Source organism: Oreochromis niloticus, linkage group LG7 (assembly GCF_001858045.2).
Source record: "Oreochromis niloticus isolate F11D_XX linkage group LG7, O_niloticus_UMD_NMBU, whole genome shotgun sequence".
NCBI lineage: Eukaryota > Metazoa > Chordata > Actinopteri > Cichliformes > Cichlidae > Oreochromis > Oreochromis niloticus.
This window is the reverse complement of record NC_031972.2, coordinates 127,522-146,151: the sequence shown is the minus strand read 5'-3', so window position 1 is coordinate 146,151 and position 18,630 is coordinate 127,522. Positions and strand designations below refer to the sequence as shown.

At 49.4% G+C, this 18,630-nt stretch overlaps 1 protein-coding gene across 6 annotated transcripts in view; it reads right to left on the bottom strand.

Moving 5' to 3' along the window:
- dgkzb (diacylglycerol kinase, zeta b) overlaps positions 1-18,630 on the bottom strand; it is a 43,937-nt gene that overhangs the window by 14,736 nt on the left and 10,571 nt on the right. For 2 of the 6 annotated variants that reach the window (XM_013266161.3, XM_013266160.3), the window contains exons 2-6: positions 2,037-2,145; positions 1,325-1,420; positions 567-644; positions 431-487; positions 287-355 (exon numbers count right to left, since the gene is read on the bottom strand). In XM_013266161.3, the coding sequence (XP_013121615.1) occupies positions 287-355; positions 431-487; positions 567-644; positions 1,325-1,420; positions 2,037-2,145 (409 nt within the window). Of the gene's footprint in view, positions 1-286; positions 356-430; positions 488-566; positions 645-1,324; positions 1,421-2,036; positions 2,146-2,232; positions 2,638-3,053; positions 4,636-10,946; positions 11,085-18,630 lie in introns of those variants that run through there. The other 4 variants (XM_013266158.3, XM_013266157.3, XM_025908989.1 and 1 more) reach the window with 4 other exon arrangements.

The following is an 18,630-nucleotide window of genomic DNA, read 5'->3' as shown; positions in this document are numbered from 1 at the left end:
TCAAACACGAGTCGCACTCAGCTCCAAAGCTTCTGACATCAGTTTGAAATAAGAGGCTCCTCTAAACCAAGGTGTTAAACATAAGGCCCGGGGGCCAGCATTGGCCCAGCAAAGACTCCAACTCGGTCAGCTGGACAGTTTTGGGGAACACCCCACATTCGTTCATACTACACCAACGTAATGAAGGATCAAATAAACAGTTTTCTCATCGCCTTCTTGGCTCTCTGTTTGTTCGTTTTTCAACTTAAACAACAAAAACGTCGTTTGACGGCGAGCGGACGCTCACCTTCCCACACTGTCGACACTTGCCCGCCTGGCGCCTCCGGTGGACCCAGTGGTGCCGGACGACGTTGGACTGAAAGACAACAGCTGGTTAACAGAACTCGTCTCTGCACAGCATTCAGGCTTTAATGAATCTGCTCTCACTGACCTCTCGAACGGCTCGACATCCGGGTTCCCTGAACGACGGCTTGCACCTGAAATTAATCTGAAGACAGGAGAAACGTGAGGAGAGGAAACAGGAAACACCCGAGGGCGTAAATCCAAAGCGGCGCCTCTGCTTTTACCTTCTCCAGCTGCTCCAAGCACACGGTGTGCACTGAGATCTTACACCCGGCGCATTTCTTCCTCCCTTTGTCTGTTTGCTGCAGACAAACATCAGATTTACTCATCGGCACGGCACGGCTGGCAGCCTTAGCCCAATTTCCCTCGGGATGAATAAAGTATGATCAATCAATCAATCAATCAATCAATCATTTAAATCTGAAAGCTGTAATGAATGATTTAGAGATGAATGAGCTGAAACCAGCAGAGCCTGTGCTTTGTGCTTTTAGTTCTTTACAGAGCTAAAAGAGAGAAAACTGCCGGACAGCCTCACTTTATCATATCAATCATGATCCAGTTACTCAAAAAACTCCCACAGACGTCGTGCTGAGCAGCTTCATGAGGGAATTAATCTGTGTTTCATTTTTCAGGATGTTTTCTAGTAAATGACAGTAGACAGAAGGTGCCAAATGTGGCAGTCCTGCAGCTTTCCTCAACATCATCCTCTCAGCCCTTCAAACTCCAAATCAGTTCAATTCAGTTTTATTCAGCATCAAATCACAGATACAGTCGCCTCAATGCGCTTTATTTTGTAAGGTAGACCCTACAAAACCCAACAATCATATGACCCCCTGTGAGCAAGCACTTTGGCGACAGTGGGAAGGAAAAACGGGGCCATCTGCCGCGACCGGTTGGGGTGAGAGAGGGAAGACGATTTGTTAAACACAAACTGGCGTCATCAATAAGGAAAAGCGCTTTCCCTGGCAGTGGGCGGACTCACCAGAGACTTGGCGATGCAGTACTGCTCTCCAACATAGCAGAAGTCTCCGGAGACACTGGTCTCAAACCAGATGTGGTCGCCGTACTGGGCGTTATCCTGCGACAGAAACACAGCAGCTTCAAAGGTGAAAACAAGCGCAGCAGGACAGATGTGCACAGCGACATGTTCCTCGTAACGAGCTACGGCGGGGAAGACGGATCGATCCCTGCTGGATGTGCAGGTCTGCTCACAGAGAAATGAACGGTGTGGTTTTATTTCAAGGAGAGAGACAGAAAATCAACCTAAAGGTTATACATCTACATATCCTGGGTCCCACAGATTGTAATTCATGTGCACAGTGCCAATCAGCCAATCACAGATGCTCATCATGTGCGTGCTGCACACCTGCACGAGGCTGGAATAAACTATGAGACCGTCAGCAGGAAGCTCGGGGAGCGATATTCAGAATATAAACCATGAGTCTCTGTCTCGGTCTGTAGCTCCATGAGGTGAGGATGATGATGATGATTAAGGTGGTGGATCACTCCTCCCGTGTAGCGTTGGGGTGATCCACCACCTTTATCATCATCATCCTCACCTTATGGCGCCAGGGTTAGATTAGGGTTAAATTTGTTCAGATCAATAAATTTATTGTGTCCGGACCAGAAGAAACGCGTCGTTTTGAAGGAACCGTTTAAATCTGTGTGGAGAGCGAGCTGATGAGTCGACTCACGCTCCAGTCGACGGTGCTGCTCAGCTCCTGCGGCGACTCGCTCAGACTGGACGTCGACACGTTGGCCGGAGTCCCGGCGTGCTGCGCACCCGACTTCGAGATGGCTTTCCTGCAAAGACAAGAGACCAGGAGAACTTTGAAGGAGCGGCTCTGCTTCCAGAGACAGTGTTAATAAAGTGTTCACACGATTTCATACAAGAGAGCGCTCAGAGCACAGCAATGCTGGAGGAGGAGCCACGCCGCTGGAGGAGGAGCCACGCCTCCTCTGGGCTGTTTGGGTTTGATATGTTCATAAACACACGGCGGCTGTATCCATGTGAGTGACGTCTGATCTGAAATCACTGTGAGACTTTCAAGGTAGATTATCTGTGGCTCCAGGGGTAAAGACCCACTGGCTAAATGAGGCCACACCCACACTTTCATCATAAATGATACTTCCTGTTAGCTGAAACTAACGGTGCAGGTTTCTGGACTCTGATTGGACAACACTGAGACAACACACACACACACACAGGATGGAGGATGTTTGCGTTTATTTCATGACTTATTAATGACACAGACCGAATTCACGCCTCTATCACGTCGCAGAGTGTCGGACTACCTGCCGTGCCTCAGAAGCCCCGCCCTCACCTCGAATGCACCTTTTACATTTCATTACCCTCATTGTTATTCCACAGAGGTGAAAAATCTGAGGCTGGACAAACATTAACCACAACATTTCTAACTGTTAAATGTAGCAGGCGTCTGCAGGTCTATGGCTTTATGACAGAAATGGAGCAAGCAGAGACTTTTATTTTGGAGGGCTGACATTCTTGTACCTGTGCAGGTACGGTGCACTCCCACAGCTTTCATTGCTGACAGAGAAGTTTTACGTTAGAGCAGATCACCGATCAGTTTTTGTGTGTTTTATTATTTGTTATTATTTTTCTAAAAAGTGTGTGTGTATTTGATATTTATTGCGGTTATCTGCGGCGCCCTGACAGGAAGCTTCTCGCTCTGCTGAGCCGGGTTACGTACAGCAGGAAGGCGCTCCAGCTCTCCAGGCAGGAGTCATGGCCGCGGGGCCCCAGCGGGCTCAGCGCGCCGGCACCACGGTAGAAGCCCGGGTGGTTGAGGTAATACACCGAGGTCTTGCGGCTAGGCAACGGCGGGCCTTTTCCAGGCCAGGGGCTCCCAGCTTTGGAGATGGTGGAGATCCTTCTCCTCTTCCTTTGGGTGGAGGTGCGGCAGCAGCCGTAGGGAGAGCAGTCTACCGTAAACACCTGAGAGGAATTCCTCCGGAGGCAACGTGGCGCCCGGATCAGTGGGCGGGACGGCGACTGCAGCAGGGGAGTGTTTTTCATCACCTCCAGTGTGGCAGAGGAGGACACGGACGGGCTGGAGGCTCGGGAGAAGTGAGGAACAGGGGAGCAGGTGTTCTCCTCCTCCTCCTCAGCCAACTGCTCCGCCTCTGACAGCTGGCTGGCTTCTGATTGGCTGTCGTCAGTGGTGGAGAAATGGCTGCTGTTGTCGTCGCCATCTGAGAGGAGGCTGCTGGCTCGTGAAAATCTCCTCCTGTTGTTGGCGCCGCTGATCACCTCCACCTGCTGTTCTTCAGCCAGCGGCCCCGCTGCCACACACTCTTCCTCCTCGTCTTCCTCAGCCATCTGGATCAGGCTGGCAAGCAGCATGGACGGCCCCAGCAGGTGGGTGTCGATGGTCCGCAACTTTCCCACCTTTCTCCGGCAAACGGCGAACCTCGGGTTGAGGTTGGGCGTGGTAGTGCTGGAGCGCCTGCGAGCGTGCCCCGCCCACCTGCTGCGTGAGTCCGTCTTTGCCAGACGCCCCCCACCAGCACACAGCGACCCTGACGGTGGCTGGACGCTGGAGCGACGCCGCTGGGCTAGAGCAGTGGAAGGCATCCCGACGGTGGACCTCCGGCGGGCTTTGCTGGTGGGCACGGCGACACTGGGCCTCCGCTGGTGGCAGGATTTGGAACCCACGTCCTCCTGCAGAGCGGCGTCCTTCCTCTTAAAGTGACGGCGGAAAAAAGTGTCCATTATGGACACTGTGATGATGCCGAGGTCTGAGAGGCTTCTCGGTGGCTGTTGGATGTAAAGAGCAGTTAGCATGAAGTGCAGAGCGGTCTGGACTACGAGAGGAAAGGCACTGCATTAGCTACAGGGTTGTGCAAACGCTTCAGGAAGTGACAGAAAATAAAGACAGGTCGTTTTTTACCAAATAAAGTCAAAGTCAAAGTGGAGCTCAGACTCATCAGGCAGGAGGAGCCCCCATCGCTGTTAGGCAGCTTCATCTTCATCACATGCAGCATCTAGACCTCTGGGTGGTGAGGCCGACATCCAGAGGGCGTGGACACCCTGGCGCCGTCTTCTCTGGATGACTGCAGTGTGTCGCATTTCTTGGTCGGAGCTGTGGTTGTGTTTTCTGCATCTCGATCTGGAACATGATGAGCTGGCACCAGTCGATGCTTTCTGAGAACGAGCTCACATTCAAACGTTACGTAGCATCCTCGGGTGACGCGCAGCGTCCTCGTCCTCGGTCGGTCAGATCAATCATCCTTATCTTCTTTTACAAACTAGAAGATGTTAGCTTTCACACCAACAAGCTTACATGCATCTGCCACGTGAACCCCGATAACCCCTCACGGGTCACCGGGCAGATTAGGCTAGGTTAGGTTAGCGTTATGTTTTAGCTGCATGACTTTTATATATTTGTTAATAAAATTTTTCTGCTCAAAGCTTTTCGGTTTGGCGGCAGACGTCTCTACATCAGACTTGAGTCGGGTTGTCAGTGATGAGTGTTACAGCGTACCGACTGAAATGTTTCCTAATTACACAAATGACATTTCACCTGACCTTTGGAAAGGCCTCGTTAACAAGCCGACAGGCTAAGTTTAACCCCGTGAATCTTCTGTGATCATCTTCTTGGTAGGGATGTGTTATGATGACACTGGGTTGATGACAATCCTGACTGATTTTTCTTTCTCCTGTTCAAACATCAAGGACTGATGGATGGTTTCCTCCCATATTCATCAGTGATTCTGGTTTGGTGTTGCAGGAGCTGGGGATCGAACTCCGACCGACCCGAGTGTGGCTGTTTTGGGCTTCTGCTGCAGGATGAGTCTGAGGCCTCCTGCAGTGTTCAGTGATTTAGAAGAACCCGAGCAGCCACACTGCCTGAAGCCTTTGCACAGACCGGCTGCTGGACCATCCGGCTATGAATGACATTCACACAAATATCCATCTGCACATGAAAACTCAGGCGCTAATTTTCTGGAAGCTTTCCAGTCTGCTGACCAATCACAGGTGACCATGTAGACCACAACATCTTTGTTTGGGGTCCCGCAGGGCTCAATTCTAGGGCCTCTGAATTTTTCATTGCATTTACAGCCTTTGGGAACCGTCCTCCGAAGGCATGGAATATCATTCCATTGTTATGCTGACGGCTGCCAGATTTATTTGCCTCTGAAGCAGAGAGATGCTCTCTCTATTAAACCACTTCCTACATGTCCAGAAGATATAAAAACTTGGATGGCCCTAAACTTTTCAAAATTCAAGCAAAACTGAGGTGATTGTGTTTGGTCGTAGTGGACCTTGTGATTCCTCCTCTATTGATTTGGGACCCCTGGCAGAATATTTTAAACTTGTTGTTACTAACTTGGGTTTTAAGGTGGACAGTGATTTTAAATTGGACCCTCAAATTGGGGCTACTGTCAAGTCCAGTTTTTATCATTTAAGGCACTGGGCAAAGGTAAGACCTATTTCAACCAGGCCGCATTTTGAAACAGGACTCCATGCTTTTACTTCATCTCGTTTGGATTACTATAATACTCTCTCGTCTGCTGCTGCACATTACTCCCATCCTGGCTTCACTCCATTGGCTGCCTGCATATCTTAGAGTTTGACTTTAAAGGCTTAAACAGTGTTGCCCCCACCTTCACCCCCATGTTTCTCAGGGCAGCTGACGAGCTGCTAACCTGCCCCTGCACATCAGAGAGGTCCCTTCATTGTCAGGGCTCTAGAGTGCGACTAATTTGACCAAATTTTTCAATGGTGCGACTAAAGAAAATCTTTGGTTGCACTGTTCGGGTAACAAAAAAAAAAAAAAAAAAAAAATCTCTGCAACTCTCCGTGTGGCCAACAACAGACACACATTATGCCCCTATCGTGGACTAAACCAATCAGAGATAGTCAGGGGCGGGACCTCTCTGATTGGCCGTGGTCCAGTTGAAAGTGCAGGTGGAAGAGGGAGGTGAGTAGCTTGAATAAAGCGATATCGATTCATTAAATCCTGAATTGACTTTTAAATATAACTGTGTTTTGCCAGAAACGCCAGATTCTCAGATTAAAGCTTCCAAAACTATTTCAACAACCACCAAACAGTAAATGAGAGCAGGTACACAGATTCCACACAAAGACGTAAACACAGACCCGACGCATCAGAATCAGCTTTGTCTTTCTCGGCTTTCTCACCCCACGGCCCGAACACGGACACGCTGTCGGAGCTCAGTGATCCTGATGCGTCGGGTCTGCGCTGTGTTTACGTCTTTTTTGCGCTGATTCTGAGCTGCAGGTTTTGTCTCTCCAACCAAAATTCGCCGAGCCAGCAGCAAAAGAAGCAGCAAACTACGCTTCACATGTGATCAATGTCGTCATGAATGCCCTCTGACTTTTGCTGTTTTGCTTCCACCACGATAAAAATCACACTTCATGCACAGCTCTCTCTCTCTCTCTCTCTCTCTCTCTCTGTACTTCAAGAACAGTTTCCGTCTCAAATCTCTGTTTTCTGCATTATTCATTCGCTTATTACCCACCAGTCTACCGTCGTTTACAGCGCTGTCGGCCGCTGTCTTTTCTTTTCTTTTTTTTTTTTTTTACTTAAATGTCCTCGGACAAGAAAGCCTAATTTCTGCTGTTCAATACTGAAGAAATTTAAACTTTTTAAAATTATGCAAAATTGCAGAATATTTTTAAGCCTATTCGCTCTAAAAAGCATGCAGGCCAGGAAAATCTGCTTCATGTTTTTCTGTGTTTTATTCTCAGTTACTTTGACACAAAGGCCTCTGCTGTGATGCTCACACCTCTGATGAAGTCTCACATGTATCAGTGCTGATAAATGATCAGAATTATAATATTTCTGACTGTCTGAGGCTAAACTGAATCGAATCAAATGGATTATAGAAATCAGTGATGATACCCAGTCATAGTGAGCAGCCTAGGCCCGACAGAAGTGGATGTAGCTGTGGGTAATAAGAAAAGATTAAAAGAGTGTGATGATTCAGTTTAACATTGTCTACAGTATTGCCAAAGAGTGCCAAAGCACTTTAAGCACAAGATTGTTAGTTAATCATTTACAAATCAATATTGTCTGTATGGACTGCAATTTGCCCCCCAAAAAAGCGCACATGTAAAACTGCGGTGTTGAGCGATGCGGTTGAAAAATTTGAGTGACCAGTGCAACCGTGGCAAAAAGTTAGTCTAGAGCCCTGATTGTCCATTTTTAAAGCATGTATTAAAACCCATTTTTATTCCTTGGCTTTTGAGCCAGAGTGACTCTGACTTTCCTGCTTTAATTTAATCTAATGTGCTGATTTGATTGTTTGTGGTTACTGTTTTTCGTTTGTCGTGTCAGGTGTACAGCAGCTAGGGAGTTTTCTGAAAGTTCTTAGAAATAAATTGCCTGCTAAGCTGAATATCCACTTTTATCATCTTATTTCAAATCTGTAAACTATCTGCCTCGATATCTGCAGTCCAGGTGAGAAAAATAAGCCCCGAGCAATCACGGGGCTGCATTTCCTCACCAGTGATGACGAGAACAGAGGACGATGAGCTGCTGGAGAGGGTCACACTGACGTAGACACAGCAAGAACAGATAAACAGGAAGAGGATGCACTGAAATCCATAAAATCTGCAACAACAACAACACCTCCTCTCAGACCAGCCCCTCGCTCAGCTGGTGATGGCGGTCCTGGATCATGACCCACGGTGGCGAGGAGAATCAGGACCGCCTGCACCCACAGCAGCACTTGTGTGTGTTCAGGATGTCAGGCCTGTGTGTGTGCGCTGTCATAGGATCAGCAACATTTCTGAAACGGCCCCGGCTCCTCATCACAAACGCTGCTGTGACAGCAGGAAATGCACAGGTGAGGCAGATTTCCTGCCCCCGGCTCCATTAAGTGGCTCTGCAGGCTTTCACAGGCCGCGCGGTCACACCGCTCATTTGTCTGACTCACCTGAACGCATCGAAATCAAAACTAGGCCTCGGTCTGCGTCACACCAAACACCGGCCTCTGATGGGACCGCCCTGTGCCAGCTGTGTGGAGATGAGCTCGGGTTACCCCCCCCCTCCCAGCCTGACCCGCCAGGACCAGAGCAGCATGAATTATAAACGAGGCAGAGAGGGAGTGTGGGCTTTTCACCACAGGGAGCTGCACGACAACAGGAAGCTGTCATCGCCACTGTGACACACACAACAGCAGTAATTACCGCCACAACTACCCGCTGGCTTCTCGACCTGTAAACAAAAATAATAGAGCGGTAATTAGACGTGACGCCAACCTCGCTGTCAGCAGACGGTGCTTTTACTGCAGAGAGCAGACATTCAGGTTTTAATTTCTACACGGTTTAAAAAAGCCACACTTTTAAAATCAGGAGGAGGAGGAGGAGCCACACTACAACAGGAAGCTGCAGTGCCTCTGATGTCCAGCAGAGGCAGCCTCCACAGACTGCCATGTTTAACATGTTTAGAGCCCGATGCTAAGGCTTCATAACACCTGTGCATGGCGAGAAGTCACCGGTTTAAACTGTTTCTTTAGGTGGTCTAAGTGGTGCAGAGCCACCAGGAGGCGCTTTTTTAGCCTCCTCAGGGCAGAAAAAGGTTTAAAGTATAAAAATGTTCATACCAGTTCGTCCTTTCTGTAATTACCCTGTGCAAACTTTAAACTCACCACCAGGGGGCAGAGTTTTACGCCTCCCTATACTCTGACTTTAAATACCTGAAACTTTACTGAAACACGTGCAGCGTGGCTCTGCATGCTGCGTGGCACAAGACAGTAAAAAAGGTGTGTAGCCTCAGGTGAAGGTGGGGCTTATCTCTGATTGGTCCCTGAGAGTGTTTACATCACCGGGTCACATTCTGCCGGAGGATAAAAATAAGGAGACTGGTTTCTTGTACTGATCCTGACGCATGCGCTGTGCAGACGTGTGAGACCCTCCGTCTGCAGCAGAGCCTGAAGTAACCGCATCCACGACTCCGCTCGCATGTTGGAGCTTGTACTCGAGTATTCAATCACCTGTTGCTGCCTCGGTGTCACGTTACCTGTGTGATGTAAACTGACTGGGTCACCTGACCGCTCAGACAGGTAACAGGTGAGGCAGCGCAGTGAAAGTGAGGAGGTGTTTCTATAAATAGACGAGTTTATCCGCTGCTGTCAGTCAACAGCAACAGAAACAGAAAGCAGCTTCCAGTAACCAAAACCTGATGCATGATAAGAAGCTGACAAAGACAAAGACAAAGACAAAGGTTTTCAGCTGTCGCGCTTCAGCTGCTCATCGGTGTCAAACATCCCGTGGAGGCGTGCCATAACCAACACAGACTGTATATAGAAGATGGACGGACACATCCTGACATCGGGCTTTGTGTTGGTATTTGTTTGTTGCCATGCTGGTTTTTCTGAACACTCTTTTTTTTCCCAGTTTCTTTATACTGTTGCATCTGGATGATGTCACAGAGAGGGGCAGCCAATCACAAGAAAGGGGGACAGAGTCGACCTGAAAGGCTGCATAAAACAAAGCAGAGCTGCTCTGCTTGTCTGAGGATGGAAAGGGCCACTTTGAAGCTGTTGCTGTCATTGCTCATGAGCACACGTCTCAGTGATGTAATCTGAACCGTTTAATCTCAATAAAGGTTTTATAAATAAAGTTTAATCTCTGTGTTTGCTATAAATGGAACCTGTATGTGTGTGGGCCCGAAGTCCCGTTTGCTCTGCGTGTCCAAACTGAGAATAACCACAGAGCAGGCAGCCTGGTCTGTCGCAGAGCAAACACCAGTAATCACGGGCATGTCGCCGCCACAGGTAACATCAAACAGGTGACTCAGAGTCCTGCGAACATTCTCTCCACTGTCCAGCAGGGAGCGAGTCTCTGAGAAGATGAGCCAGTATCTGAGGATCGTCACCGAGCTCATGACCTTGCAGAGGTCAGAGGTCAGGTCAGGTTTTGCAGCCGTGTGACCATAGTCGACGTTAGACATGTGATCCTGGGGGCTCAGAGGAGTAAGAGACCGTTTGGTGATGACGCAGTGACCGCCGGTTGATAGAGAAAAATGTTTGTTCTCTGATTGGTCGGTGAGTGGCTGCTGGGGGACACTGGTCACCGGTTCCCGTAGTTTTCCTGGAAGACGCCAACTTGTTTTCAAATGCTCACCGTTTTCTTTGAGCATTAGTGAAACCATGGAAACAGAGACCGTTTCCTGTTTCTGTCGCACTTTTTCAACTTTGGCCAATCCTTCCTGCAAAGTGTCCTTTAAATAGAAATCCGTCCTGTTACGTCACAACGTGCACGTTTGAGAATATCGCCTCTCTGTGACATCACACAGATCCTACAGTGGAAAAAAAACGAGTGTGCAAAGCAGCCCGGGCTCTCAGCTGTTAGACACTTTGGTGTGAAGGTACAGCGCCGGGTCAGCAGACAAACAGCAGATACACCTGAGAGCAGAGCAGAAGCAGCAATAAAAACACCTGCTGAAGCAAACAGGAGCCTAACGAGTGTAATCTGCCACTGATTTAACGGCACACACAGATGAGGTGGTCCAGCAGCTTAACACACAACTAAACCAGCTTCTTCACAGCCACAAAAACACGAGCTAAAGCGAAAGCACAGATGGCGACAGGCGAGTTCAGTTCGATACAACCTGAGAGGAGGCGTCAGGCGGTCCTGCAAGGATGAAGAGGAGAGACACACTGACAGGCAGAGCGAGGAAGGAGGCACTAAGCTGCTGCTGCCGCTGCTTTAAAATAAACCAGCAGATAAATCTGATCTGAGAGCAGCCTCACACCGCCCCGCGCTGCAGGACGGGCCGAGCGGCTGATCCCGGGCCGGCTCGCCCGGGAGGTGCCGCTCAGGCGTCCTTTTGTGATCACCTGGAGATGAATGGAGCCGCCGGCCCCACTCCAACATCCCAGAATACTCTTCATTAACACTTCAAGGCCCGGCCGCTGCTGCATTATGGATCCAATTAAAAAAAAGAAAAACAGGAAGCCGGGCCGCATGTTAATTTGTCCAAACATGCACTGAGCGTGCTCCTCTTTGTCTTCATTGTAAACCCCAGTCCTGCCGCCGCCGCTAATTAGATGATGAGATGTCGTCAAATAATCAGCTTCTCTTGCTTTTGTCGTTTCTATGCCGTGAGCAGCATGGCAACCGGAGCGATGTCATTTTATTAAAAGTCAGATTTAAAATATACCTGCAAACACACTTTCAGACCATGTGACTCCCCGCAGCTGTCACATGACCTCCTGATGAAGGGACCGCTGCACGAAAAAACATAATACTGCAAACTTTAAATTATTGTGCATCAGGCTGTAAACATGTTTATGGGGACTGACTCACTGCTACCTCTGCTGGACATCAGAGGAACTGCAGCGTGTGCGCCTTTTGTTCATTTAAACTTTGAGTCATCGGCATTATTGCGTCCTCCAGAGCTGATTTATCAGCCTGGAACGTCCCATCACGCAGAACAGATCTGCCCTGACGAGGCTTGTGGCGTTTGACGCGTTCCCGTCCTGCGAGCGCTCCTGACATCCTCCCCGCTGCTGCGCTTACATAAGCAGACCTGAAACCTGGAAGAGGCTTAAAAGATCAGCGCCTCCTGCCGCGGCCGGATCATCGTCCTGCTCGCTCAGCAGATTACTGCCAGCACTGAGCTCCTCCACCGTCTTCCTCTCCTTTAAAGCCATCGCTGCATCAGATCCTTCCAGCCGCAGCTCTGAAACTAACAGCTGATCAAAGTCCTCTACAAGCGGCCAGAAACAGTAAAACACGCATATATGAATAAATCACGCTGTCTGTTTAAGAAACAGAAGCATGTAGAAACAATGCCTTTCTACTTTGTACTTGAATAGTTTCTCTGGTGGTTCCAACGTGTGGCCTGCAGCCCCCCAGTGGGCTGTGAAGGTACTGCAGGTGGGCCACTTCTAATAAATTAATAAAAACTGAATTTTTATATTGTAATTTAGTTCAAATATTTACATAAAAACAAAGAAACAGACATAATTAAACTAAGACATGCGAGTTAAAAAAGTTAACCTGCATTTCTGACGTGTTTTAGTCCCTTTGAGTTTTCTCATTGTAAGGATTAACAATGATTAAAAGCTTCAGCTGTAAGTGGTTAAAGTGATGATCAGAGCTGGAATGAAAGGCTTCAGCTGGGCCTCAAGAGATGTTCTAACTGCAGAAATGATCAGCCGTGCAGCACATTAGTGCCTGAACAGGGCAGACACAGGTCTGCAGTAACAGATTGCAGCCTCATTGCGTCCGATTCGTCCTTTAAAGCCGCTTTCTGTCATCACCCAGTGCAAACATTAAACTCACCACCAGGGGGCAGATTTTAGAAAGGTGCAGCTGCTTTAAACTTTACTGAAAGGCTTCCAGCGTGCTAGAAAAACAGGTGTGTAGCTTCAGGTAATGCCAGGCTTATCTCTGATTGGTCACAGGATCGTTTGTGTTCTGCTGGAGCTCGGACATAAAGCGGAGGATAAAAAAGTGTTTCCTGTATTGATCTGATGGTGTGCACGAGAGGAGGCTCCTGTCTTCCTCTTTAATCCTTTACTCCTCCGTATCAGATTCCCTTTAAATAATGCCGGCGTCCGGCTTCAGGAGCGCCGGCTGCTCCGCTTTCACAGTGAGGGAAACTGAGCCCGGGCACGGCGAGAGTGAGCGATTAGCTTTCAGAGCGAGAAGACGGTGAGTAAACTAATTATGTGAGCAGTAAATACACAGTCACACAAATCAGATCCATAACTGCATCAGTGCAGCTCCCTCTCACCCGGGAAACACTGCTTCTTCTCTCCTCCGTCAGCTCAGGAGCCACGACACTGTGCTGCCATCTTGTGGTGTGAACAGGTATGTATCTGACCCCACGGCCGATTAAACAACCCCAGGTAACCCCTGGTAACGTGAGGTAAAGTGAGGTAACGTGAGGTAACGCGCTCACCTGCCTGCAGAAGCACGGCTGAAGTGAGGACGTGAGAGTTTGAGCTCATTGGCTGCGTCGCCCTCCTGGACCCGACTATTTATAGAAACAGGGCAGCAACAGGCAAAGATAGCAAGGAAATGGGTCTGTGTAATCCCTGGGTCCACTCACACTCTCACACACACACACACGCACACACACACACACACACGCACACACTCACTCACACTCTCTCTCTCTCATCCACACACACGCACACACACACGCACACACTCACTCACAGTCTCTCTCATCCACACACACACACTCACACTCACACTCTCTCATGCACACACACACACACACACACTCACTCACACTCTCTCTCTCTCTCTCTCTCATCCACACACACACACACACACACGCACACACTCACTCACACTCTCTCTCTCTCATCCACACACACACACGCACACACTCACTCACAGTCTCTCTCATCCACACACACACACGCACACACACACACACACACTCACACTCTCTCATGCACACACACACACACACACTCACACTCTCTCATGCACACACACACACACACACACTCTCTCATGCACACACACACACGCACACACTCACTCACACTCTCTCTCATCCACACACACACACACACACACACACACTCACACTCTCTCATGCACACACACACACACGCACACACACACTCACACTCTCTCATGCACACACACACACACACACACACACTCACACTCTCTCATGCACACACACACACACGCACACACACACTCACACTCTCTCATGCACACACACACACACACACACACACACACACTCACACTCTCTCATGCACACACACACACACACACACACACACACACACTCACACTCTCTCATGCACACACACACACACACACACTCACACTCACACTCTCTCTCTCTCATCCACACACACTCACACTCTCTCTCTCTCATCCACACACACACACACTCTCTCTCTCTCATCCACACACACACACACACACGCACACAAACACATACACACACGCACACACACACTCTCTGTAAGAGTCTTACCATTTAAAATGGTTTCAGTAGGGAAAGCTTTTACTCTGAAGGGGGACAGCCGAGGTTTGTGGTCGGCGCCGCTCTTTGTAAGTCGGCATTAGTCAGCATCTTCCATGCAAACCACGGGCAACCGCAGCAACTGGCTCACAACCAAAGCAATGACAGCAAGGTTTCTGGTGCAGCACGCTCTTTGTGACCAGCAACACTCAGCACCTGAGCCACGGCGCGTGGCATGTGCGGAGGAGGCCTCGGGTAAGGACGCCCATTATCAGGCAGTAACAGCCCCGATGTTCACGAGTCCTAAAAATCATCAAAACTGCAGAGGACGGACGTGACGACGCACTTCGTCACAAGCAGAGACACGTGTGACCTCTGACCTCAGAAGTCTTTCCCAATGATAAAAGTCTCAGAGAATCTGACCTGAGCCCTAAAAATGAGCATCCACTGCACGTAACCCTGGCTCTGTGAGGAAGCAGAGCCAGGGTTATATTTTCATCAGCCTAATTCTGGTTTCATGTTTTGCCACCTGACTTTCTACAGCCCGTCTTTGCCTGTGCTTAATGTTTTGTCACCCTGGCAGGACTGCTTTGTTGTGAGTCGAGTTTATCTAATCTGGTCTGTGGACAGTGGAACGATAAGGCCGGCAGCCTGATCCGAGTCGCGTGCTTCCTGTTCTTCTGGTTTTCCAGATAAGCCTGATTCCTAAAAATCCTCACACACGCGTGCAGATATTTTCCGACTGTGTGGAAAGTTTTTGAGCGTGAGCAGAAAACTCCCACAGAAACACACCTGAGCCGGTGTGAACAGGCGACATATTTGTCTCCTCAAACAAAAGGCCGACATCGGCCTGAGGTGTTGAGGCTTTCCGCCCGGCCGTGACACCCGACACCCGGACAGCGCCGAGTGTGGCTGCGGCAGGATGGTCTGTCCGCTGCTGCTCGCGGTGTCAGCGTGAGGTGCAGGACGTGACACCGACTTACAATAAATACTGCATAGACGTGAAGAGCCAGACGTGCTCGAATGAACCATCAGAGATCAGTCTCAGCGTGACATCATCCTGACGATGATGTTTGATCTGTTTCTGACGATGAACTGGAGGAAGCGTCGCAGAGTGCATTCTGTGTAAACTTTCAGGGCTCGTCAGCAGGTGAGAGCACTTCGCTCCCACACTGCAGGCCTACTTGTTGTTCCTACAGTATTTAAGTGTAGAAAGGAGGCGGAGCCTTCAGCTCTCAGGCCCCTCCAGCCTTGAGGTGACTGCTGCTGTGATCTGGTGCAGTATGAATAAAGTTGACTGAACAGCGTGTTTTAGCCTTTGAATGTGCAGGGCGTGTGATGTCGTGGCGGCTGCTCTGCATTCCTGTCATATTCTCCACCCACAGCAGAACGTCTCACCTTTAGTCTCATGTTCTATTTTTATCCTGGCTTTGTGACGTTGTCTGTAAAGTTTGGGTTCAATAACCTTTACGATGTGGAGCGTTCCTGACCACAGCTTTGGTTTCACCTGTTGGGGCGGAGTCTAATTACTGATAATAATCTGGCATCTTGAGGTAGAGGCTTTCAGTTGTGGCGTTACGCCGTGAGGCGTGTCTTTGCCGTGTTTCCCCTTTAGTTTCTTTGCCCATTAGCCGTGTCTGTTCTCACTGATTACTGTCACCTGTCCAGCTTTTGCTCGCCACAGTAAAGGTGTTTAGTCTGTTGTGTATGAATCCCTTGGTCTACATTTTGGCTCCTGTTCATCATCATCATCATCGTCATCGTCATGGCAGCAGTGACCTGTCTCAGGCCACAAACAGCTGATGAGGTATGTGGAGGATGACAGACGTCCTAACTGGTTTGTCTCCAGAGTACCAACCCCCTTTTGTTCTCGTCCAATCAGATCAGAGGAAGCGATCTGAACCTGGCAGACTGAACTCAGGGCAACAGAAACATCTTGGCTGCTTTCAGCAGTGGGAAAACACGTGCAACATTTGCCCCCGCCTTCGTCTGTGATATCACAGCAGGTGTTTTCCATGATCTGTCAGCAATGAAAGGGGGGGGGGTGATGTCACAGGTGAGGGAGTGGCCTCAGTGAAACCGGATAGGAGGCACCTGAGAAGCACAGAGGGAAGCGGCAGCAGCAGTGTCTGGGGTTAGGTCTGAGTTAAAGTTAGGACCCAGCTAACCTTCATCATCAGCTTTATTAAACATGTCTGAACCCGACCGCACACACTGCATCATCATCATCACTGATTTAAGATCTCACACTGAAGTCGATGGAAGCGTTCCTGTTATGTTGTCCACAGCTTTGACAGCAGCAGACTGTGGAGTTTTGAAAAAATGAAACGATTACATTTAGACACTGACGTGGAGCTGTCAGTCTGAGCTCCAAAATGACACCACTGATATTGATCACAGACTCCACCCTCCCTCCTCTGCACATGCTCAGACCAGCCACGAACATCTGAGCACCTTCAGCTCCTCTCATTCAGCCTGTGTTGTTGGGAGGATGCTGCTTATATATAAATATGTTATGAGCTGGATTGGCTCAAACTGTAATCATGTTTTGGTAAATACATGATTACAGTTTGAGCCAGTTTGGTAATGGTAAATACAGGCCATTTACCATTTTTCCCCAGAGGTCAGTGTGTTTGATAAAAAGTCCAAATCAAAGTCTTTAAAGGCAAAATAAAGCACAGATGAAGGTGTGACGGCCGCAGTGTGCTTTGTTTTATAGCACGCACCAATCCTAACGCTCGTCTTTACGACCGTACGACGGAGAACAAACACGCTCGTAAAGTCCTTTATTTCCCTGGTTTGCTGACGCCAGTGGATCACATCCTATAAAGTGCCGTGACCTTTGACATTTCCCTGTCACACACAGCTCAGGAGAGTCCAGACTTCCAAATGGAGCCCGTCCAAACTGGGAGCTGGACCTGAAGATATTACACATGCGTTAAGTTTTCCAACTGCACGCAGGTGTGCACGCTGAACCGTCAGCCGTCACCACTCCTGTGATTGAATGACTGAAGCTTCAGGAAAGCGTGAGCTAAAACTAAGGCGCCTCTGCTGTGAGAGAATCAGGGCGCTGAGGTCCTCTCTAAGAAGTGTACCAACAACACGAAGCTACACCCTGTGGAGGAAACCCTCCCGAGTCTGTGAGTGGATTACTGCTTTCACCCAGACGTGACTGAGCACGCATCTGCAGCCGAACACGCTGGGCGAAGCATGAAGGTCGACATGCTCACACACTGAAGACGGGAAAGCGCTGCTGGTGTCACCGATCCACGCCGTACTGCGGCGAGGCTCATCGTGCTGCCCCGAGACACCCAGCAGGAATCCAACCACCAACCTCTCAGTCAGCACAGACCTGCAGCGTTATGTAACGGCTAACAAAGAGCAAGAATCCATCAAACTGCAGGGAAGCTCTCAGAGCTCAAACAGCTTCCACAGGTCCAGCCAATCAGATCTCCTCCCAGCACAGGCTCTGCAGAGCGTGCTCCACCTCTGAGGTGGGGGTTTGGAAGAAGGTGCGTTTCCTGCTCAAACCTGAGCAGGCGGACGTCCCAGCAGGGGACAGCAAGCTGATGGAGCTCCGGTTTTCTGTGTCAGGTGGAGACCTGCTCCACAGTCACCAGGGTGGATGAGCTTAGAGGGTGGAGGAGTAGTTTCCTCCACACATCTAAATAGTGAGCTGTGTGGCTGCCAGAGGCCGGATGGAGGCGCCACGCTGCGGTTGTTTATTTGCTTTTGTGCATTTTAGACTCTTCTTACATTTTCAACAAGAGAAGAAAAATCACAGTGGCGTCCTTTAAAGCCCTTGGCTGCTTTCAGAGAGGAGGAGGAGGAAGAGGAGTGCTCCACCTCCTCCTCTCCGCTCTATCCTCAGAGAGCTGCAGATTGAATCCTCTCCTCCTCCTGTGCAGTGAAACACTCCCACCAGGCCCTAAAAATGACCTGTTTTAATTAATTTCTCTGCCAATCCATTAATAGCAGCTATAATTAGAGGACCGTGGGAGATCACTGGGAGATTAAACAGACCACCTGACTGAACTTAAATCTGCACTTGTTACCTTTTTATTCACAGGCGAGCGGATCCAGCTCTTTCACTTCAAAATAAAAGCCCCCGAGCCCGCTGGAATGAAGACGCCTGTAATTCCCTCCTTTTATTTGGCGTCTCGCTGTGTGACTATGAGTTCTATCCGACTTCATCTCAGTGAAAACGGAGACGCTCTGACTAACACGCACGCTCCGCGTTACTCAGAGCTCACAGCCCATCGAAGAGGAAGTCTGACGGCTGGAAACATCCACGTGATGCGTGTCCTCGATGTGTCGCGGGAGGTAAGGCGACGCGGGTCGCTGA